The 25,707-nt window shown below is 40.8% G+C and overlaps 1 protein-coding gene across 1 annotated transcript; it reads left to right on the top strand.

Moving 5' to 3' along the window:
• The first annotated feature begins 19,721 nt into the window (after positions 1-19,721).
• On the top strand, positions 19,722-22,268 carry LOC126712962 (transcription factor HY5). The gene is made up of 4 exons (XM_050412517.1): positions 19,722-19,893; positions 20,380-20,560; positions 20,762-20,918; positions 21,955-22,268. The coding sequence occupies exons 1-4, from the start codon at positions 19,797-19,799 to the stop codon at positions 22,027-22,029; spliced, it is 510 nt and encodes a 169-aa protein (XP_050268474.1). The 5' UTR covers positions 19,722-19,796; the 3' UTR covers positions 22,030-22,268.
• Positions 22,269-25,707: the final 3,439 nt, after the last annotated feature.

Genomic DNA, 25,707 nt, shown 5'->3' with positions numbered 1-25,707 from the left:
ATTGTTTGTTAATACATTTCAGGTTAATTATTAATTAAGGTGTACTAATTTTGTAGAAGTTTCTCTTAACTCTAAACCTAAAGGCTACCCTAAATTATTTTATATAAATAAAATTATGTAGTCATATCCTATTTGGCACTTAATTCCAAACTTGAATAATATAAAAATATAAAATAAATAAAATAACTAAGAACAAAAAAATTAATAAATTGATCATTACAATGATGAGAGAAAATGCTAGAACTTTGAGAAATTGCAAAACCAAATAAGTTGACACAAAAATAACACATTCAATTCAACTCTATCAAAAATATTGAGCATTATGTTTTACTCTCCAAAAATACATTAAAAAAATAAATTTGAAAATTTAATTTATTCTTTTGTTTTCTTAGCTATATCAAGTTATCAACCCTAAACATACAAACATAATTCGCCTACATTTTCTTTATTTTCTTTAAACTTTATTCTTATTAAATAAATTAGTAAGTTAACTAGGCAAAGATAAAGAAAATGAAAAGAGCTGATATATATTTCAATCCCAAAATTTAAGTATTTTGTATTATATAAATTAAATCTTTGTTTAATTTATCATAAATTAAAATTTACCCCCATGTATTTTAATTCTATCATTATTTAGTCCATAAACTTTCAATTGCTACAATGAAACTCTTAATTTGCAAAATCTATAATTTTAATGGAATCGTAATGATTTAATTTTAGTCAAAATCATAGAAGAGCTAAATGTATAAATTGAAAATTTATTAACTCAATTGTGATAGGGTCAAACTACATGAGGTAAATTATAATTTCCCTTACCTAAAAATAAACTTATCATAATATCAAAAAAAATTATTTTTGCATATCATATACTAATTGTGGGGGGTCCGAGGACCGAGGAATCCCGGCCGAGGATTAATTTGCCCAAATTAGACTAAGACAGGTAAGCAAACTCCGAGGATTCCGCCTACCCAAGAAGAGCAAGAGAATTAGGACAACTGATACCCCTTAGAAGCCCAAGGATAAGAGAAGAGATAGCAACTGAAACAAGGTTAATGGGAGGAAGTTTCCTAAAGGAGACACCTCCCACCTCCGCATTGAATGCCTAACACTAACTTCATTAGCTACATTAATGTGGAAATGACCTCTGAACAATAACTTTACAGCTAGCAATTCCTTCTACCACCTCCAGAAGGGTCCTGATGGGACAAGTATCCTAAGAAATGCCCTGAGACGTATAGGTGGAGGGTTGGGATGCAAGGGAAGGGACTATAAAATGAAGGTAACACCCCAGAAAAAGGGATGAACAATTTCTAAGTGAAAAGAAACCGTGAGGAGAATTGAGAAGGACTTTGTAAAGAACTAGAACTAAACTTATATACAAGAAACTGATCCTCGGATTTGCCCAAGGAGGATATTATCCTCAATTGTTGTTCCAATTGCATTTATTTGCTACTTTGGATTGTTCGGTCTAAGACTTGGACTTAACCTTGTATTGCACTTAAGCTTGTGGCCCACTCTCTTAAAAATTCTATTGTTTAGGCTTGATTTGAAGGATAAGGTACCACTGTTCTAGGTGGGCTTGGGCCTTTATTTTTTGAGTCCTTACAATTGGCATTGTCTGTAGGAATCATCTGCAATTTTTTTTATCCAAGCTATGGCCAACTCCAGACAGAATAGAGAGGAGTCTGTTGGCTTGCAACTTGTGGATCATTTTGTTAGTCTAGAGCGGAGGAGAGACCGAGAGCATAATCAATCTCCAAGCGTTAGGGTGGAAACGCAACATACAGAGCACACTGATAGGAGTTAGTTAAGGACTGGAAGTCACGTATCACATAAAGCTCTCACCTAGGGGTATTGGTGGCCTAGCATGCAAAGGGCTGCTCAAGACTATGTTAAGAAGTGTGACCAATGTCAGAGATACGCTCCAAACATCCACCAACCAAGAGGAGTCTTGAATCCTCTCTCCAGTCCTTGGCCATTTGCTTAGTGGGGACTTAGACATAGTTGGACCTTTCCCGAGAGCAACTGGAAATCGAAGATGGCTCCTTGTCGGAATGGATTACTTCACGAAATGGGTAGAGACCGAGCCCCTTTCAAACATCAAGAATGCAAATGCGAAGAGGTTTGTTTGGAGGAACATCGTTACCAGATTTGGAATCTCTCACACATTGATTTCAGACAATGGACTTCAATTTGATAGTAAGGCCTACAGAAGATATTGTGGAGAGCTGGACATTAGAAATAGATATTCCACTTTTGCCTACCTACAGGAGAATAGACAAGCCGAAGCTATCAATAAGGTCATAATTAATGGATTAAAGAAAAGGCTTAATGAAGCGAAGGGGAGATGGGTGGATGAGTTGCCACATGTACTATAGACGTATCGTACCACACCCCGAATATCAACTGGGGAAACTCCATTCTCAATGACCTATGGGTCCAAAGCAGTCATCCTTCTTAAGACAGGATTCCTGACATTGAGTACTAGCCAATTCAATATTGAAGAGAACGATAGTTTGCTCTCGGCAAGCCTAGACTTAGTAGACAAAAGAAGAGAAGTGGTCATGGTACAAATGGCACATTATCAGTATAAGTTCAAGCAAGGATACAACAAAGGGGTTAAGACAAGGCCGCTGGCACCTAGTGACCTGGTCTTAAGAAAGCTAGTAGGAACTACCAAGAACCCATCATGGGGTAAATTAAGACCTAACTGGGAAGGTCCATATCGTATCACATTAGTAGCTAGGATTGGGGCTTATTACCTAGAAGAGTTGGATGAGAATGTTGTTCCACGTCCCTGAAATGTAAATAATCTGCGTAGATGTTATTATTAATAATACTCCGAATTCCGTTCAATTCTTTACTTGCTATTTGGTGCTCGGTTTTTCCAAAGTTATTCATTACGCCTTGTCTTATGTGAAATTGGTTAAGTGTTAAACAGAATCTCGGTTATGTTCAACTTCTTGGGTTACAGGCCTTGGGTAAATTAACTCTTATATGAAATTGGTTAAGTGTTAAATAGAATCTCGGTCATGTTCGAATCCTCGGGTCACAGGCCTTAGGTAAATTAACCCTTATGTGAATATGGTTCAGTCCAAAAACATAGCCATAGTTACGTTTGGTTTCTCAAATCGTATTGTTAGATATAAATCAGAATTTTGGTGACTGAACATGCTTTAGGTCATACATTTTGGTTAGGAGAGTGTTAAGAAAAAGCTGAATTTAATACAAAAGAAAAAACAGTGATATATGTATGCAATGTTTTGAGACGTGAAAAGAAAGTTCTTAAATAAAACAAGAATATCATAAAATTCGAATCTATTCAGTCAAGCTCTGTAAAATGTTTACAAAAAGGGTTGAACAAAAGAAAAAGAAGAAAAGAACAGCTACTAAACTTAGCCCGTGACAAAAATCTGCCTATGTATCAACCTAACGGAGCTATTTTGCTGCTTCTTTCTCTTTTTCTTAGCTTTTCTTCTTTAGTTGCTCAACTTCTTCAACCTCCTCTGATTCTAATTCCACCATTGGGGTTAGAACCTACTTCTCCTTCTCAATAGAAGGTTCAGAAGTTATAGTCACCATGGAATTAGGCGCCGAGGAGGCAGAGCTTGGATCTGGTGCAGGAAGAGCACAGTTGGGAGCGATGTGAAGGGCAGAGGGGAAGTAAACTTTGCTGGGCCCATGCAACATCTCTAAGTTGGGCGGTTTTTGTTATGCCCGCCTTGTAAGCGACCTATTCAACCTTCGCCTTTTCAGCTTCCTTGCCTTCTAGGTCTTTAAGCTAAAGCTTGATTTACTCTTTGGCCGAAGCTAACTGCGTCTTGGTTTTCTTCAATGAAATCTGCACCTCTTTAGCTTGCTTTTCAGCCCCTTCCAAAGTAGCTTCAACGCTCTTGCGCTCCCTCTCAGCCTCGGGTAGGTGGAAGAGAGAGTCTTTATACTTCTTCGCTACCTTGACCAAGGCCTTATCCGAATTTGCCAGTTTATTTTCCGTTTCTCGGGACTTTGAGAGAGCGTGATCAACCCATTCCTCGGCCACAAAGGACGCTTGCACAGCTTGTTTTAAAAAAGAAAAAAAAGAAGAAGAGAAGAAGGTGCACATGTTAAGTTCTTAACACAAAGGCTATGAGCAAGTCATATGGTAATTTATGTGTAACAAGCAAATCTTGGCAAGGTCCCTCTTCAGTGAAAAGAACACTTCATGTTTCCTCATATTCTTTAGCTTTTGCATGTCTCGAGGAAGTAACAAGGCCTGTTCAAGACACTCGAACACTAACCCGAACCTGCTTTTCTGGGCATCCCTAATGGTTGCCTCAGGTGTGACAAGGTCTCTTGTGCTAAGCACGAATGCAGTGTTCCAAAATGAGGCCTTGGTGCGCTGCTCCCCTTCGGCGCTTTTACCAACCCCTTCAGAAGGGCTCTTCTTTTGTTGCGACCTTATAATTCTTGGTTTCTTAGAGGGCGGCTGTTGAATTGACGGAGGTATCTCCCCCTCCTCAGAGCTCTCCTTCCTAGTCTGTTTCCCCCTTCTCCTCTTCTTCTCAACTACTTCTACGATAGAAGGATGAGGTGGGATAGGAGTAGGAGGCTGGGGAACAACTAGCACTATAGGAGAATTCCTCCCGGTATGAGCTGTAAGTAGGGCCAGCAAGTCGGACATCTTTTCCTCGAGCACCATTCCTTCAAGAATATCAGAGGCTTCTTGACTGGTGCTAATCTGAGCAACAACACAAGGGCGATTACTTGGCTCTAAAGTGTCCTTGGAGTTAGCCTGGTAGAATACCTCGAATTATTTCTTTATATCAGCTTGGGTGGGCTCGAAGATTGGTTCTTCCTGCTCCTCGTTGGAAGGGATTGTCTGCTCATGTGAATAAAGGAGCTTGGTCGCAAGTTTAGCAAGCAGCCCAGCGTCTTGGGTGCTGGGAAGAGGAGGTTCAGTCAAAAATCCAGGGACAGCTATGTCAGTTATTGCAAGCTTAGGATCTTTAGCTTTAATCACGTGTTTAGGGGATTAGAAGTGTTTGGAGATGGGCTTAAACCCAAGGATCATGTGAACCGCCCGAAGTTGCCCGTCTCGATGGAAAAAGATCTTGGATTATAAAATCCTATTAAGATCCATGAAGTTCACCAATTTAAGATTTGGAGCAGTGTGAAATTCATATATAAAGGAAACAGAGAAAAGAAGTTAGTTAAGACAAGAATTGAAAGCAAAGAAAGCTAAAAGAAGGAAAGAGGGTACTCTAAGTTATTCTAAGTCCTTGGGTATCCCACCTAGTTCCCTATCTTGGGTAAAGCAATACAAACCATCGTGCCATTCACCCGAAACAATGAGAAAGTCTTCGTCCATACCCTTATTGGAATCGAGAATACAGGAAATCAATCTAACAACGAGAACTTTACACCTAAAATAGTGACCTGTTTCCTTCCCCTTTTGTCAATTGTACACCCAATTTACATCATGCCAAGTGAGGTTGGTCACCATGTTTTGATTTAGCATGTCTACGCTATCGAGGTCCCTAAAAAGGTTAGGAGAGCACTGAGTAGGGGAAAGCCTAAAGTTAATAAGGAAGTCCCTAGTCACTCTACCCATGAGAATCTCCATTCCACCTTCAATAAAGGCAATCATGGGAATAACTACGATCTCGAGTGGTTTATTCACAAGCTACCCTCCTAGCTCATAGTGTTAAAATTCTACATTTTCAGGGATTCTATACTTTGCCCAAAAAGCGGCCATACCCTCTGGAGTATCAACTAACTTAGCAAACCCACCCATGTATTACTATCAGGAAAAATAAGAAGGGAAGAAAGAAAAAAAGTTTCTTTTATAAATGGGTGAGAGGCCAAAGGCACTTACGAGTGCTGATAGAAGATCTCCTGGGACTGCTGCTTCGAAAGAAAATTGTAAAGAGTGTGGGAAAAATTACTCCCACTCCCCCTTTATATAGGGATGGGAAATGAGCGGTAAATTTCCCGCTCATTAATCCGAAGAAATTTGGGCCGTCGAATCACCATCACACCGTAGAACGTGGAGGAACAGACAACCACATAATGCAATAATTGCAGCAACGTGGATATTGAAGCGTCAGGTTCGTTCACAAGATAAGTGAAACGACGTCGCCAAGTGGGAACGCGTTTAGCACGTACCAGCTCTCCCACTACTACTAAAACCTCCCCCTCAAAGTACCTCCTGAAAGCAAGGTTTTAAAGGGCTATTGTGGGGGGTTCGAGGACCGAGGATTAATTTGCCCAAACCAAACCAAGACAGGTAAGCAAACTCCAAGGATTTCGCCTACCCAAGTAGAGTGAGAGAATCAGGACAACTGATACCCCTTAGAAGCCCAAGGATAGGAGAAGAGATAGCAACTGAAACAAGGTTGGTGGGAGGAAGTTTCCTAAAGGAGACACCTCCCACCTCCGCATTGAATGCCCAGCACCAACTTCATCAGCTGCATTAATATGGAAATGACCCTTGAACAATAATTTCACAGCTAGCAACTCCTTCTATCACCTCCAGAAGGGTCCTAATGGGACGAGTATCCTAAGAAATGCCTATGATGTACAGGTGGAGGGTTGGGATGCATGGGAAATGACTATAAAGGAAAGGTAACCCCCCAGAAAAAGGGGATGAACAATTTCTAAGTGAAAAGAAACCAATGGGGAGAATTGAGAAGGACCTTGTAAAGAACCAAAACTAAACTTATATACAAGAAATTGATCCTCAGATTTGCCCGAGAAAGATATTATCCTCAATTTTTGTTCCAATTTCATTTATCTGCTACTTTGGATTGTTCGGTCTTAGAATTGGACTTAATCTTGTATTGCACTTGAGTTTGTGGCCCACTCTAAAAAATTCTATTGTTTAGGCTTGATTTGAAGGATAAAGTAGCACTGTTCTAGGTGGGCTTGGGCCTTTATTTTTGGAGTCCTTACACTAATATAATATAAGTTGTGACAACTAGATTCCTTTTCCTTTATGTCACGTGTACAATAAAAGAGTTTCTCTATATAATTTATAAATTAATTAAGAACTAATTATGCTCAAGATGAGATTATTTCACAAAAGTTCTAATAAATTTAAAATTTTACTTTAAAACAAAGTTTTCATAAACTTAAATTGTATTTTGATTAAATTACTATTATTAAAAAATTTAAATTTATTTATTTTCATGTATTATTTTATTGTGGAATTTTATTACTTTTCAAAAGAAAATTTATTATGGGATTTATTGATATTTGTAACATTTTTTTGACTAAATTAAAAATTATGCACTCTAACTTGACCTCAAATTCAATTCAGTCTTGTAACTTCTATTTAGTTAACTTTACTCAATTTAATCCTACTTCACTATCCATTAAGTATCCCAAAATGACATAGTTTTGGTCTTTTTTTTTTTCTTTTTTTTTTTTTTTTTTCTTTTTTTTTTTTTTTTATAAATCCAAAAAACCTAATGATTTTTTCAAAAAGGAAAAAAGAAAAAAGAAAAAAAACTACTAAAAAAATTAGTTTATTTTCAAGTGAGAAGAACACAAATCAAGTACAAAGATATTCGATCAAAATTTTCTTTACATAGATCACAAATTCAACCAATTTTTTTTTTTGCACGGATCATAAATTCAACCAAAAATTTCTATCCAAAAGAGAACAACTCAAATCTAACTTTCCGCTATCATAAACAAAACAACTCTCTCTCACTCTCTTCTGAAGCTCATAAGTCACAACCAACTCTACTTGAAATGGATCTAAAGAAATTCTATCATATTTGAAGCTCATGACCAATGCTTTGAAAAAATTGAAGAAAAAACAAGCTAGCAATGGAAGAAAGTCACAATATAAAGAATTAGACCATTAAAATGATGTTTTGTTGCCAAATCTAAAGAAAAAACAAACTTGAGAGCTTTCCATTCTTATTTGGTATTGAAACAACAGTGCTTCTCACCAGAGATAGGATGTTGTTGTTGGAGCCTGCATCGAGCATCATTTATTCAAGAGAAAAGTGATTTTTATGAGACTAGAGGAGAAGTAGAGGAAGCTTGAGATAAAAAATGTGATGAAGATTTTTCAAAGAGAGAGAGAGAGAGAGAGAGAGAGGGGGGGGGGGGTTGGTGATAGATAAAGTGGTGCTAGGGGTTGACATGTGTGTGATTTGAGAAGACTGGTTGGGGATTTGGCTAAAAGGAGGCTTTAATCGGCAAAGATGGTTTGGTTTTGGATTGTGATTTAAAACTAAGATTGGATTAGGGTTTTGAGTTAAGAGGATGTGATTTTTTTTATTGTGGTCCTTAATTGCAGGTTTTGTGATTTGGGTTTAAATTTTCAAATGAATTTGATTTGTTGTGTTTTCTTATTCATTTAGGATGAGTTTTGATTGATGGTTGTTTTCCTTATTAAAGAAATTTTTTTCCCTTATTTGGTTACTAGGAAAGTTCTAGGATGTGTTCTTCCTCAATTTGATTTTTTTTAATTATATTTTTTTAAGAAAAATATAATTTTTAATAAGTTTTCTAGAATTTTTTTTTTAAAAAAAACCTAAGAAGCTTAAAAAAAATTAAAGCAATGTTCTTTTTTGACACTAGACAATCAACCCATTTAAAAAAACTTGATGGAATGAATAAATTGAATAAAGATAAAATTTAAAAGAATGAATAGATTGAAAATTAAGTTACAAAACTCAATTGAACAAAATCAAAATTATTAAGTAAAATTACAAGAAATAATTTGTAATTCATCATTTTTTTTGCTTTACATATGTGCTATTGAAGAAAGTATACTGACACAAAAAAATTTAACAACTATTAATATAACATATTGTTCAATGTTGTTAGTAGTCAGTAAATAAATATATAAAAAAAGGGGTAAGTTTAATAAAAGTTTGCCACTAAAGTTTGTGAATTCAACATGATGATGCCGGAAGTATGCCACCAGTGAGTCACACGTTCCTCGTACGTCGCCAATGGTACCTGCACAACGAAAAGGAAGAACCTAGCGGGGAGTACCGGTGTGGTACCGGCCAAATACCCTCCGAAGGTTAAGTTAGAACTATTCTCACTGCTCTAGAGTGCTAGAGAGGGTAAATTATGCGTACCTTGGGCCACGAGGGTGCTAAGGTTTTTATAGTAGCAAGGGTCATCCCTCTTTCCCTTGGATTAGAAGTCCTTTCCTTATAGAAGTCCTTTTGGGCGTATTTTTCGGGATCCTTTCCTTATAGGAATCTCTCGAATATTCTCTAGCGTGGGAAACAAGACAACTCCTTACTCATAGCGTGGGAAGCAAGTCAACTTATGCTCAGTCCGTCAGCCTCAATTTATTTCCTTCAGCTCTTTGGGCGACACCTAGTGAGACCGTCAACCTTGGAGACCGTCAGCTATGACCGTCGGCTATCGCACCGTCTGCTTACATATGGAAGATTGCACAAAACCGTCGGTCTGAGGCTCTCCTCTTATCCTCATCAGTTGCCCCTTACTCTACATGTTCGACGCTTAAAACCGTCAGCATGTGGAGTTATTTCTGAAAAAAGAAAACGAATTATGAATGACTCCTCGAGCCGCGAGCTATTTAATGCGAGGTCACGTGGCGCGCAGTCGTTGGCCTCGTTCTTGGGCATGGGCGTCGCCTCGCATTCCGTGCGTTTTCCCCCTTATATAAATATCACGCCTCATTGTTTCATTTCGCCATTTCAACCTTGCAGATCTTTCAAGAGAGAAATCGTCGCTCTTACTCACGATTCGTTCCGTCAACTTTTATCAATACCGTCATTCTTAAGGTTGTTTCACTTATTCAAGATCTATTTCACCTGTAAGTTCCTCTTCCTTTCTCTTTGCTTCTTTTTTATTTTTACTTTTGCCCAAAATTTTTTTTTTTTATTGAGAACGTCAGTCTAGGAACTTAGGGTGTATCCGTCACTTGTAGGTAGTCAGATGTCAAGTGACGCGTCGAGTGATCAGTCGTCAGTCCGCGACGGAGCGGGCTACGACGAAGTTTTTGGCTCAGGTCAAGAGTCCGATGGCTTTTCTGAGTCGTCAGGAAAAGAAACGTCAACCCAATCCCTTAGTATTGACGTAGAAGACCGTGTCGAGGGAGTTAGGGAAAAAGTGTTAAGTGAGGTTGAGGTCGAGGGGATCGACGAGGAAATTGTTGATGACGGGAACTGGGAGGAAGGCGACGAGGAGATTGATAGTGACGGGGATAGGGATGACGGTAACGAGGTTAGTAGTGACGGGAATGAGGATGAAGGTGACGAAGAGTCCAGTGAGGGAACTTCAGGGAGTTCTAGAGGTAATCGTCCCTTCATCCTTCCGGAGGAGTGGGCCGTCAATAAATTTCTCCCAAAGATGAGCAACAGAGTTTTTAATGAGTTGCGTATTCGTTTCCAAATCTCAGACCACATTCCCCTCCGTCTCCCTAGAAAAAATGAGAAGTGTTATACAGGGAGGACTGCTGATGTGGGGATGTACGATGCCATGTTCGCAGCTGGCCTTAGATTACCACTGACGGCTTTACATCGTCAGCTGGCGGATTTCTTGGGATTGTCTGTCAGCCAGATTGCGCCGAATGCCTGGAGGATCTTTATTGGTGCTGAGGTCTTTTGGGGTCGCTTGAGTGGGGGGAACCGTCAACTTTCGCTAGACGAGTTCTTTTACTGCTACAGACCCCAGCATAAAGTATCCGCCAAGGGGACATACCATTTTGCACCTCGTGAAAAGAACTTAAGATTAGTGTTTGATATGCCGGACTCGAATAGGAATTGGAAGAATAGATTTTTCTTTGTTAAGGGGACGAACTGGGTGTGCCGTCCGGATGAGTGGGATACGTTGCCCGGGGGTTATTTTGATAACACTTGGGCTTATATTAGGGAGTCAGGTTGCCCCAGTCTCTTTCTTTTTACCGTCCCTTTCCACTTTCCAGGGAGTTTTCACCGTCTCTTTTAACACTGTCTATTCCCTTTTGTTTCAGCTATCGCTCGTCCGGAGGTATCTGACGAACAAAGGGAATTCATCCGTCGGATACTCAGCATCCCACTCGAGCAACGTAAGTGTAGGGATTTGATAACCCTAGACACTCTTCATTTGTATTGTGGGGGTCCTGAGCCGACAGTCGAGGCTCGGAAGTTGGAAGAATTTTCTAGAAAGCGTAAGTAAATGCATTATTTAATCAGTCGGCTTATTTGTTCCGTCTGCTCTTACTTATCCGTCAGTTTACTTTGTGTAGAGATGGAAGTTGCGAAGCAAAGGGTGAGGGCCGCTGCTGCCCGTAAGAAGGAGGAAGACAAAGCCAAGGGGAAAGAAGAAGCGTCAACCCCTCATTCTTCTTTGAAGGGTTCAATCAAGAGGAAGGCTGACGGAAAGGATGATCCTCCTTCTAAGAAGGTGACCGTCACTCCTATGGACGTGCCCTCCAAGAAGTTGCCCCCCAAGTCTGGTCATGGTGCTGGGAAAGGAGTGATAACCTCCTCTGGTCCCGTCATTGAGGGGCCCCATTGCTTGTTGACTCACAAGGATTACGCTGTCGAGGGGGTGGAATCTCTCATTAAACAGATGGATCTGGATCCTTGTGCTCAGTTAGGGACGGAGGACCTGGGAGCGTCAGCCTTCTTTGATATTGCACGGGTATGCTTCCTACTTTGAACAATCTGATCTTTACCTTGCTTAATAGCTGACGGTTGTGTTTCCTTTAGGCCTTGGTTCGTGTTAAAGCACTTCAAGACCGGTGCGTGGCCAAAGAAGGCGTCGTTTCTCGGGTGAGGAGGCACAATTCCAACCTGATGGATCAACAGGCGCAATACAAGGAGGCCGTCCGTCTCTTAAACTCAGATCTGAAGGATGTGAAGGAGAAGTTAGGAGAAGCTGAGGGCCAGCAGAAGAAACTTGAGGAGGAGGTTTCGTCTTTGTGCGCGCAAGTAGTGACGGCTGGGACTGACGCAATCGAAAAATTCAAGACAACCCAATCCTTCATTGATTCCTGTGCTGACTATTATGGCACAGGTTTCGATGATTGTCTGAAGCAAGTAGCGTCAGCTTATCCGGAGCTGGATCTGTCTAGAATCGCCATGGATGCCTCCGTGCCGATGACTCCTGCTGCTGACAAAGATGACGAACCCCTCAGTTTGGATTTTTTGCTTAATGATGCTGGGGTCGTTTTGGCCCAGCCTGCTGTCCCTACCCCCGCTGAGTCTTCAGATCAAATTGCCAAGGATAAAGCTGACAGGGTCTCCAAGGACGTTCCTGCCACTTAATCCTTGCTATTTAACTGTAATTTTTGAACAATATTTTCAAGTGCCCTTATGTTTGTTGGGCTTTTTACTTGTAATTCCATCCGCCCCTTTTTTTTTTTTATATATGGTGCTTGTTATCCGTCACTTTGAACATGTATATTGATGTTTTTTATTCCTTTGTTGACTAATTTCAATGAGACCGTTATCTCTTTGTTTTTTAGCCTTTTTCGATTAGCTCGTCATCTTTACAGGCTTGTTGGTTAGAGAACCTCGTTTGTAAGTAGTCTCATTTTTTGGTCAGACCGTCAACAATTTGTCCGTCTACCTTATAAGTCCTTTAGTTCGATGATATTTTCATCCATTGGACCGTCAGCTCAATAGCGTTGGCTTTTTCGGACCGTCATGCACTTGGCCTTGGCCTTGTTCTGTTGGTCCGTTAGTTTTTTAGGCATGATCCATTTGATGATCGTCAGTTTTTTAGCTTTAGCTTTTCTGGACTTATTTTCTTTGGCCATTAGCCTTGATGTCTTTTGACACCTCCGTTGGTCCATTAGTTTTGAAGGCCCGGTCCATATGATGATAACTTCATCTATTGGACCGTCAGCTTTTAGCTTTAGCCTTTCCGGACCGTTATTTTCTTGGCCATTAGCCTCGATGTCTTTTGACACCTCCGTTGGTCCGTCAGTTTTGAAGGCCCGGTCCATATGATGATAACTTCATCTATTGGACCGTCAGCTTTTTGCTTTAGCCTTTCCGGACCGTTATTTTCTTGGCCATTAGCCTTGATGTCTTTTGACACCTCCGTTGGTCCGTCAGTTTTGAAGGCCCGGTCCATATGATGATAACCTCATCTATTGGACCGTCAGCTTTCTGCTTTAGCCTTTCCGGACCGTTATTTTCTTGGCCATTAGCCTTGATGTCTTTGGACACCCATGTTGGTCCGTTAGTTTTTTCTTTAGTCCTTGTGTTATGGACTTAGTCGTTTTGGCCACAAAGTTAGTGGACCGTAGAAAAAATACACTTCAGCGATTTCTGAATAAAACTCTTCTTATTGCCATGCATTTAAATAAAAGAAATTAAAACCAAATTCTGCCCCTTGGGCTAAAAAGTATTGTCGCAAAAAAAAAACTAAAGTAAATGATAAATATGAGGAGTAAAACTATAATTTGCTGAAAATAGAAAAGAGATTGGTCTTCATGCTGCCGCTCCTATTGGTAGTACTTTCGTAGGTGCTCGGTGTTCCATGGGTGTGGTAGTTTTTGTCCGTCCAACGTTTCTAGGTGGTAAGTACCTTTTCTCTGCCACGACGAAACTCGATAAGGACCTTCCCAATTAGGACCAAGTTTCCCTTGGGTAGGGTCCCTGGCGGCGCCCATGACTTTTCTAAGAACAAGGTCTCCAACTTGGAAGTCTCTGTGTCGAACCCGAGAGTTGTAGTATTTGGCCATGCGGTCCTGGTACCTAGCGAGCCTTTGTTCCGCTGCTGCTCTGATCTCGTCCATTAGGTCGAGCTGTAGTCGCATATCTTCGTCGTTTCTGTTCTCATCATGGTTATGTACCCTGTAGCTTGTGAGTCCGACTTCGGTCGGGATGACTGTTTCGCCGCCGTACGTCAGGCGAAACGGTGTCTCACCTGTGGGTGTTCTTGCCGTCGTCCTGTATGCCCATAGTATACTCGGCAATTCTTTGGGCCATATACCCTTTGCCCCCTCGAGCCGAGTCTTGATGATCTTGAGCAAGGATCGGTTTGTGACTTCGACTTGTCCATTAGCTTGAGGGTGGGCGGGGGAGGAGTAGTGGTTCTTTATTCCTAACTGTGAGCAAAAATCCCGGAAATGGTCGTTGTCGAACTGCCTTCCATTGTCCGAGACAAAGACTCTAGGTATGCCAAACCTGCATATGATGTATCTCCAGACGAAGCTCCGCACGTTCTTCTCTGTAATCGTGGCCAAAGCTTCAACTTCCACCCATTTCGTGAAATAGTCGATGCCTACTACCAGGAATTTCAGCTGCCGTACAGCTGTAGGGAATGGTCCCATAATGTCTAATCCCCAATGTGCGAACGGCCACGGGGCCGTCATCGAGGTCAGCTCTTCGGTTGGTTGTCTAATAATGTTGCTGAACCTTTGGCATTTGTCACAGGCCCTGACGTAGGCTTCGGCGTCCTTCTGCATGGTGGGCCAATAGTAACCTGCTCGCACAAGCTTGTGTACCAACGATCTGGACCCTGAGTGGTTTCCGCAGATTCCTTCATGCACCTCTCGCATGACGTAATCTGCCTCTTCCATACCCAAGCATCTCAAATATGGTCGAGAGAAACCTCTTTTGTAAAGGACGTCTTTTATTAGAACGAACCTTGCCGCCTGGACCTTAAGTTTCCTTGCGGCCTCCTTTTCGTTTGGTAGGACCCCATCTTTCAGGTATGAAACTAACGGAGTTGTCCAGCTACTGTCGGAGCGTATTTCCTGCATGTCGCTGAGATCTATTAGCGGAGAGAGCTGTACAAAAGAGAGTACATTACCAGGGATGACCATTTGTTCCGCTGAAGCGGCCTTCGCGAGACGGTCTGCTCGCTCGTTTTCTTCTCTGGGAATCTGGACGACTTTGGCTTCTAGGTCACCCACTCTTGCCCTTACTTCATCAAGGTACCTCTTCATCTTTTCGCCCTTGCACTCGTAGTCTCCATTTATTTGGTTAGTGATGACCTGTGAATCGCAGTAGATGACTACCCTTGTGGCTCCTGCTGCTTTGGCGAGGTCGAGCCCTGCTATCAGAGCCTCATACTCTGATTCATTGTTGGTGGCGTGGAAGTTGAGACGGACCATACATTCAATGGTGTCTCCTTCGGGCGATAGCAGCACAATGCCGGCCCCTGCGGCTTGCCTGTTGGACGATCCGTCCGTATGTATGCTCCATTGAGGGGACTCTGCTGCCCCCTTGTCTTCGTCATGGGTGAACTCAGCTATAAAGTCAGCAACAACCTGTCCCTTGATGGCGGTCCGCGAGCGATACTGAATGTCAAATTCGCTCAGCTCGATTGCCCATAATGCCAGTCGTCCCGCGGCCTCGGGGCTGCTCATTGCTCGCCGTAAAGGCTTGTCAGTCAGGACGTTTACCGTATGAGCTTGGAAGTACGGTTTGAGCTTTCGGGCTGCCGTAACCAATGCGAAGGCAAGTTTTTCCATCGGCGGGTATCTTTCTTCGGCACCGTGAAGCGCTCGGCTTGCATAGTACACGGGCTTTTGCACTTTCTCGTCTTCTCTGACCAAGGTTGCGCTAACGGCTGCGGGGGAGACGGCCAGATAGAGGAAAAGCTCTTCTCCCGGCTGCGACAGGCTCAACAACGGTGGGGAGGAGAGGTAAATCTTCAATTCTTCGAATGCTTGCTGGCATTCGTTGGTCCATTCGAAGGATTTTTTCAATGTTCGGAAGAAGGGCAAACACTTGTCCGTTGCTCTTGACACGAACCTGTTTAGTGCCGCTATTTTTCCATTGAGGCTTTGTACCTCCTTTACACTTCTTGGTGGTGCCATTTCCATAATGGCCCGGATCTTGTCCGGGTTCGCCTCGATTCCCCTTTGAGACACCATGAATCCTAAGAATTTTCCTGCCGTCACTCCAAAGGCGCATTTCCCTGGGTTGAGCTTCATGTTGTAGGAGCGGAGTGTATCAAATGTTTCTTTGAGATCTCCTAGATGATCTTCCTCCTTCCGGCTCTTGACTAGCATGTCGTCCACGTAGACCTGGACATTCCTCCCAATCTGTTGCGCGAACATTTTGTTCATGAGCCTTTGGTACGTTGCGCCTGCGTTCTTCAGGCCGAAGGGCATGACCTTGTAACAGAATAGGCCTTGGTTGGTTACGAACGACGTTTTCTCCTGGTCGGCTTCGTGCATTCGGATTTGGTTGTATCCCGAGAAAGCGTCCATGAAGCTCAGCAACTGGTGTCGGGCCGTAGAGTCTACTAGGACATCGACCCTCGGGAGGGGGTAGCTATCCTTGGGGCAGGCCTTGTTAAGGTCGGTGAAGTCCACACACATCCGCCATTTCCCGCTCGCTTTCTTCACCATTACTACATTTGCTAACCAGTCGGGATAGTATACTTCCCTAATGAAGCTCGCTTCCCGTAGCTTTCTGACTTCCTCTGCTATGGCTCGGTCTCGCTCGGGGGCAAACACCCTCCTCTTTTGTCTGACGGGTGAAAAGGCGGGCGACACATTCAACTTGTGCACCATGACTGAAGGATCTATTCTCGGCATATCTTCATGTCCCCATGCGAATACGTCTCGATTGCGTCTGAGGAAGGTTATGAGCTCCTGACGGACTGTGGGGTTAGCAAGCGTTCCAATTTTGGTCGTCCGGCCAGAATCGGAACTGTCAAGGGGTATCTCTTCTAACTTCTCAACCGGCTCCGTTACCGTCCGGTGCTCTTCTATGCTTAAAGCCTGAACCTGATCCTCCATTTCCATCATGGCTATGTAGCATTTGCGCGCGGCCATCTGGCTCCCGCGTAGCTCCCCTACTCCGTAGTCAGTTGGGAACTTTATCATCAGGTGGTAGGTGGAGGTTACCGCCTTCCATGAGTTGAGCGTGGGTCGCCCGAGGATAGCGTTGTAGGCTGACGAGCAATCAACTACCAAGAATGTCACGTCCTTGGCTATCTGTTGGGGGTAATCACCCACAATTACGGATAAGGTGACCGCGCCTAGTGGGAATACTCGGCTCCCGCCGAAGCCAACAAGCGGGGCATTTGTTGGGATCAGTCGCCCCTTGTCGATCCTCATCTGCTGGAACGCGGTGTAATATAAGATATCTGCTGAACTGCCATTGTCGATCAGCACCCGGTGCATATTGTAATCCCCTACACGCAAGCTGACGACGAGTGCGTCGTCATGTGGATGGTGAAGGCGTCGCGCGTCTTCTTCCGAGAATCCGATTACGGGACCTTCTCTCCGTGTTATCTTCGGCACGACTCCCGTCAGCTGAACATTTTGTATCATCCGAAGATAGGTCTTGCGGGCCTTCTTGGATGACTCGGCGACAGTCATTCCTCCCACAATCATCCTTATATCCCCAATTGGGGGCCTCGGTCGCTCATTATCCTGTCGGGGGTGTTGGTCTTGTGCGGGGGGATCCGCTTTCTCCTTACTAACGAATCTCTGCAGCTTTCCTTGTCTGATAAGGGCTTCAATCTGCTGCTTGAGGTCATAGCAATCAGCTGTGTCGTGGCCGTGGTCGCGGTGGAATCGGCAGTACTTATCTCGGGAACGTTTGTTGGGGTCACTCTTCAGCTTTCCCGGGAACGTCAGAGCCTCTTCGTCCTTAATTTGCATAAGGACTTGATCTATCGGGGCTGTTAGCGGAGTGAAGCTCGTGAACCTTCCTCCCAGGGGCTTAGGGCGTCTTTCGTCCCTTCGGTCTGCGGTTCTTGCCTTCTTTCGGCTTTGGTCCTGCCGATTGTCTTCCTGCCGTTCTCTTTTCCTAGGCCTCTCTTCCCGGGGCTAACAGCGCATCTTCAGCGTTCATATACTTTGTGGCGCGATAAAGTACTTCTGACATGGTTTTTGGGTCGTTTTTGTATAGGGAAAACAAAAACTTGCCCTTCTTCAAGCCATTCGTGAATGCCGCGACAAGTATCTTGTCGTCAGCTTCGTCGATCGAGAGTGCCTCTTTGTTGAAGCGGGAGATGTAGGCTCTTAAAGTTTCGTCTTCTCGCTGCTTCATACTCATCAAGCAAGCCGTAGACTTCTTGTATCGATGGCCTCCAATAAAGTGTGCGGTAAACTGAGCGCTGAGTTCTTTGAAGGTGCTGATGGAGTTTGGTGCCAGTCGACTGAACCAAATTCTCGCTGCCCCCTTCAGCGTTGTAGGGAAGGCCCTACACATGATGGCGTCCGCTACTCCTTGAAGGTGCATTAGGGTCTTGAAGGTCTCTAGGTGGTCCAGTGGGTCCTTGACCCCGTCATAACTGTCTATCTGCGGCATGCGGAACTTACTTGGTAAAGGGTAGGAGTTGACGGTGGCGGTGAACGGCGAGTCAGTTCAGTTGACAAGGTCGTCAAGGTCACTTGATACTCGTCCCTTGAGAGCATTCATCATAACCTCCATTTGTTCCTTCATGGCTTGCATCTCCGCGATAACAAGTGGCGGAGTGGTTTCCGCGAGGGAGGGGATGCTTGTGTTCTGTCGTCCTGGTTTGCTCGGGGCGTTGTTGGCCTGGAGTCCTTCCTGGTTTCTCCTGTCGGCGCTGGTTCCTTCTTGATCTGCTCCTTGGTTGTTGGGAGCTGCATTTTTCTGTCTCAGTTGCTCTTCTAGGTCGTGGTTTTGTTTTGTGAGGCGCTCCACGGCGGTGGCGAGCGTCCTCACCTGTCTTTCAAGCGCAGTCGTAGGGGTTTCTTCTTCTTGAACGTCGTTGGTGGTCGTCATTGAGCGAGTGAGTACCATGTAACTCTTTTGTCTTGGAAGCGAGAATGTGCTAAAACGATCCCCACAGACGGCGCCAACTGATAATGCCGGAAGTATGCCACCAGTGAGTCACACGTTCTTCGTACGTCGCCAATGGTACCTGCACAACGAAAAGGAAGAACCTAGCGGGGAGTACCGGTGTGGTATCGGCCAAATACCCTCCGAAGGTTAAGTTAGAACTATTCTCACTGCTCTAGAGTGCTAGAGAGGGTAAATTATGCGTACCTTGGGCTACGAGGGTGCTAAGGTTTTTATAGTAGCAAGGGTTATCCCTCTTTCCCTTGGAGTAGAAGTCCTTTCCTTATAGAAGTCCTTTTGGGCGTATTTTTCGGGATCCTTTCCTTATAGGAATCTCTCGAATATTCTCTAGCGTGGGAAACAAGACAACTCCTTACTCATAGCGTAGGAAGCAAGTCAACTTATGCTCGGTCCGTCAGCCTCAATTTATTTCCTTCAGCTCTTTGGGCGTCACCTAGTGAGACCGTCAACCTTGGAGACCGTCAGCTATGACCGTCGACTATCGCACCATTTGCTTACATATGGAAGATTGCACAAAACCGTTGGTCTGAGGCTCTCCTCTTATCCTCATCACAACATTTGCCAAAAATATCATCAAATTTTTGTCCTTGCATTTCACCTTTTTTTTTTAATTTTAATTAAGTTTTCGAATTTCCATAAATCAGCACCAAAACTGCACGTGTATTGGCACTAGCACTGAAAAGTTGTAATATACAGAACAAAGGGTAGTTTAGTAATTGCACATACCTTTGCAAAATCGAGAAACACCAGCAATTTGAGGCTGCCAGCGCATAACGTGGTCCCAATTCGTTGCATCTAATTTTGAACTTCCTTCCCAACCGTCCGATCCACCCCTAATCCAACGACAGTAAAACTTCCACGACTTTTCACTGCAAACCTTTGATTAACGCCACTCCTCATGGCTCATGTCTCTCCACGATTCCACTTACAGAACCGTCAGATCGATACAGATCCAACGGCTATAATCTCTCTGAGCTCATACTCTGCGTTATTTACTCGCTGTGACATTAATGTCCCGCTCTTTTTCTGTGGCTAAATCTAAAACCCAAAGAGAAAATTGCCGTTGTTTTTGTTGTAGACGCAATGCAAGACCAAGCAACGAGTTCAATTGCAGCGAATTCTCTGCCTTCAAGCAGTGAAATATCTTCAAGCTCTGCTCTTCAGCTTGAAGTCAAGGAAGGTCCAACTTTGTCACTCATTTCCTTAATTTTTTCTGGCAAAAATTTTAACTTTCTGTACCTGTAAGATCTTTTTATTTTTAAATTTGTATTCTCTCTGCGATTTCACTGATATTTTCCAATTTCCAATCTGGGTTTTGTTGAAACGTGAAAACTTTCTTCTGGGTGAAGTTTTCTTCATAAAGTTCGTAGCTTTAAAAAAAAAAAAAAAATCCCATGTATGATTAGCTTTCTTCTTGATGATATCAAAAGAAAAATAGGAGTTTCCATCTGGGTTTTGTAAAACTCGAGGTTTCCTCAAGTGGGCCGATCTCTGTATATTCCCGGGAATCACTTTCACCGAGAAAAACCTTGAGTAAAAAAATCTTCATTATTTCCACTTCTTGCATTTTTTAATAAAATTTTGTATAAAGTCAGAATTTTTTTGTTACAGTATTTAATAATATAAATATATGAACAGAGATTTTGCGGTGTATGTGTTGTTTTAGGTATGGAGAGTGATGAGGAGATCAGGAGGGTACCGGAGATAGGAGTGGAATCAGCGGGGACCTCAGCCTCGGGAAGAGAGACCGGTTCGGTGGCCGGTCCAGACCGGGTTCAAGTCTCAGGCGAAGTTCAGAGAAAGAGAGGCAGAAGTGCAGGTGACAAAGAAAGCAAGCGACTAAAGAGGTTAGTTGGACTTGGACCCCTATCCATGCTAGCATTTCTATTACTATAATAATAATTACTATTATTTTTTTTTAAACATTTGTTCAGCACCTTTTCTAGCTACTATCTTAAAGCTAGCTAGGCTCTAGTCTTTTTTTTGTGTGGTGTCAGTGGCATTTCCACTTTGGTGATTTTTTGTTTTTGTTGGGGTTGGAAAAAAAGGTTGCTGAGGAACAGAGTATCAGCACAACAAGCAAGGGAGAGGAAGAAGGCATACTTGAGTGATTTGGAAACGAGGGTGAAAGAGTTGGAGAAGAAGAATTCTGAGCTAGAAGAGAGGCTGTCCACCTTGCAGAATGAGAATCAAATGCTTAGACATGTATGTACCAATCACCATCACACCCTATCATATCATACCATCATAATCTCATTGGTTTAAACTAGTTTTTCTTTTTAAGGGCATTTTGGGTATTTTGTATAATTCATTGCATTTGAAGTGTTGATATTACCAACCTATCATTACATGTAACATGACTACTAATTAACTGAATAGAATTGGAATTGGAAAGAAGAATATTTATGCAATGTAATTGAAATGCAATCAAGGATGCTTAATGAGTAAGGAATATATGGTTAATCATCAAATATGATTGGTAAGGGTCATGGAGATCAGATATGTAGTCTTATCATTTTCCATCAATAATACACTATTGTACTTGTACATTGCCCATAAGCTTGTTATTGCCAATGAGAGCTAATCGGGTCAGCCAGGGTCTACCTGACCATCCACACGGCCCATGACATGTCCTTTTCTGCCCTTTTGGGATGGGGATGTTACATTTGTGATTTAAATTCTTTTATCATTGTTTGCTATTCAAGTTTAGGTATGGGATGGTCATATTCATTTTTTTTTTTTTTTTAAAAGATGCAATTGTAGCAGATTTTCTACATACCCCTTTGTCATTACCCAGAAATAAAAGGCTAATGGTCATAGTGCATAAACTCATGTTCATCATCGTTGTAACCCACCATATGCATTGGCAATGGCATCCCTTGTAGTTAACCATGTGCAACATAGTTTTTCTTTTCCTAGCATGAGGGGTGCTTAATGCCTTTTCAATCAGGATGGGTTACAAGGGGATGGCCAGATATTCATGTGTACTTCATATGGTGTAATTAATAATCATGTGACTTGTTAAATAAATTCATGTGGATGGTGAATTGTCATGTCATGAGTTGGTGGAGATTCCTTCAACTCAATTTGGAAGAAATTTTTTTACTTTTTCATCCTATTATGTCATTTTATTTCTAAAATTTTCTTTTGGTCATTGGTGGAGCAGTTCAAACTAGTGTAATCTACCTTTATCTCAATGCATGACATCTAATTATTTGCAATTTATCTATTTAATTTGCAGGTATTGAAAAACACAACAGCAGGCAGAAGAGGAGGAAATAATGGTGCTAGTAATGCCAATGATGGGTCCTTATAAGAAAAGATGAGAGCAGAGATTGTAAGAGATATAAATATTGAGAGGATGAGTGGTTGTACTTAATAATTATAGGTGTATTATGAAAATATCAGGACGAGAGAATCTTGACGCCCTTAATTCAAAGCTGTGCTCGCATGCACATTGCAAAGCCAAAAAATTATCGCAAGGGTTGGGAAAATTATAGAATATTCTGGCATATTCCTTTTCTCACATGAATGGCAAGTCTATCTTGAATTTAATTAGTAGAATTCAAAATTATATGAAAGAAAAAGTACTTGTTTATAATGCTCTAGAGTAATTTATAATTACCGGTGGGTGGTGGTATTGGTTGCGGTACCCTAGTGTAAAATTGCTAATGGAAGGGGGTTAAGTCATGGTTGTGATGATTTTAGAGCCAATAGTTATGGCATCAAGGCAAAGAACAAAATGTCATTTGCCTTAAAATTTTCTTAAGTTAGTTTTAAAAATATTTAGGACTATACTATTCTGGTCATAATTTGCCGAACTTATCTTTTTGAATTGTAGTTATTTATATAAATATTATGATAAATTATTTACTGATTGCGGTTTTTTTTTTTCTTTTCATTTTTGCTTTTCTTTTTGGTTATGTTTTGCATAATATATATTGATTGGAAAGTACGTAAAATAATGGGTATGTATGGATGTATTTTTTAGTATAAGATACATGTGTATGTCGTATAATCATATTGAAACTACTGTCAGTTTTTTTAAAACCTTCTTCTCTCTTCTCTGTGTGTGTACATGTTAAAATACTTAGCTCTCAAAAAAAAAAATTATATAAATTCATGAGATTGAGTTAGAAATTGTTGAGCTTAAACATCTAAAAAGAATCTAGCTTTTTAATTGTAATTAATAGAGAATATAGGCTTAATAACACATATAATATATATACGTTCTTTTTTTTTAAGTAGTCATTTTGTTTTCCTCGCTTTATCTTTTTTGTTTGATTGTATCCTCCCTCTTCTCTTCTTAATTTTATGATTTTTGTTTGTAAAAATCATAGGACCATAACACAATTCAAACGTAACTATTACGATTGTATATATTATAAATATGTTGTAAAATAAAAAGAAATACTAGGATGAGATAAATAAATTTGAAGATGAGAAAGTACAGAGCTTCTCTATTCAAGTGGCCGACCACATTATGCATAAGTCGATAGGGAAGGGACATAAAAGAAGTCGATTTGTTACTGGTTGGAGAAATTGCAATTGGGTGTCGTGTAAGCCAAAGGTGACCTACGCATAGCACTTTACCATGGACGATCGCTTACTAGGAAGATACCTCATTGAAACCTTAAAAAGAAAAAATCTAGTGGGAAAAAATGGGTAGGTTGTAAGTGGTGGTTTTTGTGTAAGAACCTACGGAAAAGTCTAACCACATTAATGTGTACATCTCAAAATGATTAGTCTAGTTGCAATTTGTGTTCCTCACAATTACTTATAAACTAAGATCTACTTAATAAACATCCAATGTGGGACCCAACACACATTTGCACAACTTATACTTAGACAATCTAATCTAATCAAATCAACACAATTTGGGGTATCAAAATCTCCTCAACTTAAATTACTACCATCCTATTCATGGTCTACGTTATGCTGTAGTGCCTCCAAGCCATATACCATTACCAAGTTTTCTTTGATATCATTTGTAACTAATGTTATCAATTTCATTCTGATTTGTCTATTATAAAGGAATATTTTCGGTACCGATTAATTACAACATATCATTTTGGGATTATCACTAAAAAATATGTATGTATGTATGTATGTATGTATGTATAGGCACAAATACATATTTAACACTAATATTCACTCATCATCAATGAAATAATAAGAATCAAATCAAAACAACGTAGTTTTTTTTAGTTTTTTTTTTAAGAGCAAACCATAATGACAACCCTGAATTGGTTGAAATGACTATAAATGGCCCAAAATTTAACCTAAGGTGGAACAAGAGAGTTTCTCGTTTTGGTTTGTATATTGTAATGTTATTTTTTAATTGTTCCAGTTTCAGCTAGAACGAAACATAATTCATAACATCGTTTGTGATGAGTCAAGGAAAGAGTTGGCCACATATGTGCTTACACCTCAAAAGGATTAGTCAAGTTGCAATTGTGGTTCATCGCAATCAAATTATAATTGAGTAGCTCATGCAAATATCCTTTTTGTGCATGTGGCCAGCACAAGGGTTCTTTAACGGCTCTCTGATTTTACACATGTCACCAGCCCACTTTGTAAGTTTTATAATCTGAGGTCCATGCTAATCCCAAAATAGGCCCAATCTTTATCTTATATACTTCAATCATTTATTTCCCCTATTAAAATACCTAGACTTGGGCTAAACATGGGATTAAAATATTACTAATAAAGGTAATTGGTCCCAAGAGCGCGGGCCTTGCTTGACGTGGGCCTGTTAGGCCTTTAACAAAAAATGGGCATTAACAAGTATTAGATCCCAAGATTTCACCTTTTTATGTCCACTAACTTATTATGTTTTTATTTATTTATTTATTTTTTTAAGAACTAACTTATTAACTTGCACAATGTGTCAATGTCATTCATGAAAATTCAAAAGAATAACCCAAAAAAAAAAAACTTACTTGAGTGTAATTAACATTTTGTAGCGTGAAATATATAGAATTAGTTTAGCTCTATGTTTAAACTAAAAGACAGAGGAAAGCTCTCTGTAATTTATATATTTCATGCCTAAGCCCTATGTGTTTTTTTTTTATATGCCTAAGCCCTATGTGCTGATGTGCATGTTTCTTCGGTGAATAATTCTCCATTTGGTATATGTATGTAATAAAGTTGCCTGCATTTTTTGGGTTTTTTTTTTTTTTTTTTTTTATGAACATTTTTTGGGTTTCTTTAACAAAGATCATGATATGAACAATATCAAATCAAACCAAAAAAAACAAAAAAAGATAGGAACAATATCAATTAAACAAATGCTAATAAAAAACTCTCAAGCTTACCTAAAATTAGAATATCTTCATGTTCGAAGCCTAAGATGCATGTGCATATTAGCAATGGCAACTTTTTGTTTTGCTAAATCCAAATTCCACCCAAAAAAAAAAAAAAAACTTAGCAATGGCAACTTGCCTATTGCCAGGGCTCACCATGATAGACAAATTTAAATTGTACTACTCCTATGTCCTACAAGGAAATGCAAATGTAGTTCTTTGAATCTTTTTACAAAATACTAAATGATAATAATAAAATATGTGGTCCTTTTTGGTTTCTCAAAAAAAAAAAAAAAAAAAATGGTCCTTTTTGTTGACACCGACAGAGTACATCTTTAGCTGCGCGCAAAATATATAGGAAAAATTTTATCAAAAAAGAATAGCACCCCTTTGCATGCACTAGCTAGTTTGTACTCTGAACCTTTGTAGAATGTGATAAATAATAAACATCTCTTGAATATATGCAAGATAAATAAATAAATAAAGTTTTCAACCCATTTAAACCTACTCATAAGACTTATCAGTGCTAAAATTTAAGGGCATATTTGGGTTAAGGGGAAGAATAGAGAGTAAAGTAGAATTGACTAAAAATAAGTTAATTTTAGATTAATTCTATTCTATTCTCCCTTCTTCCATTCAATTCAAATGAATCATAAAATTTTAGACTCGCAAGATGCCAAACTATGAGG

This window comes from Quercus robur, chromosome 2, assembly GCF_932294415.1.
Source record: "Quercus robur chromosome 2, dhQueRobu3.1, whole genome shotgun sequence".
NCBI classification, from domain to species: domain Eukaryota; kingdom Viridiplantae; phylum Streptophyta; class Magnoliopsida; order Fagales; family Fagaceae; genus Quercus; species Quercus robur.
The sequence above is the reverse complement of the archived record's forward strand: the minus strand, read 5'-3'. Positions and strand labels throughout refer to the sequence as shown.

Coding starts and splice junctions, on each gene's coding strand:
- LOC126712962 (XM_050412517.1), top strand. CDS start 19,797: ATGCAAGACCAAGCAACGAGTTCAATTGCAGCGAATTCTCTGCCTTCA. Junction 19,894..20,379: donor TCAGCTTGAAGTCAAGGAAG/GTCCAACTTTGT, acceptor GTGTTGTTTTAG/GTATGGAGAGTGATGAGGAG. Junction 20,919..21,954: donor AGAATCAAATGCTTAGACAT/GTATGTACCAAT, acceptor TTTAATTTGCAG/GTATTGAAAAACACAACAGC.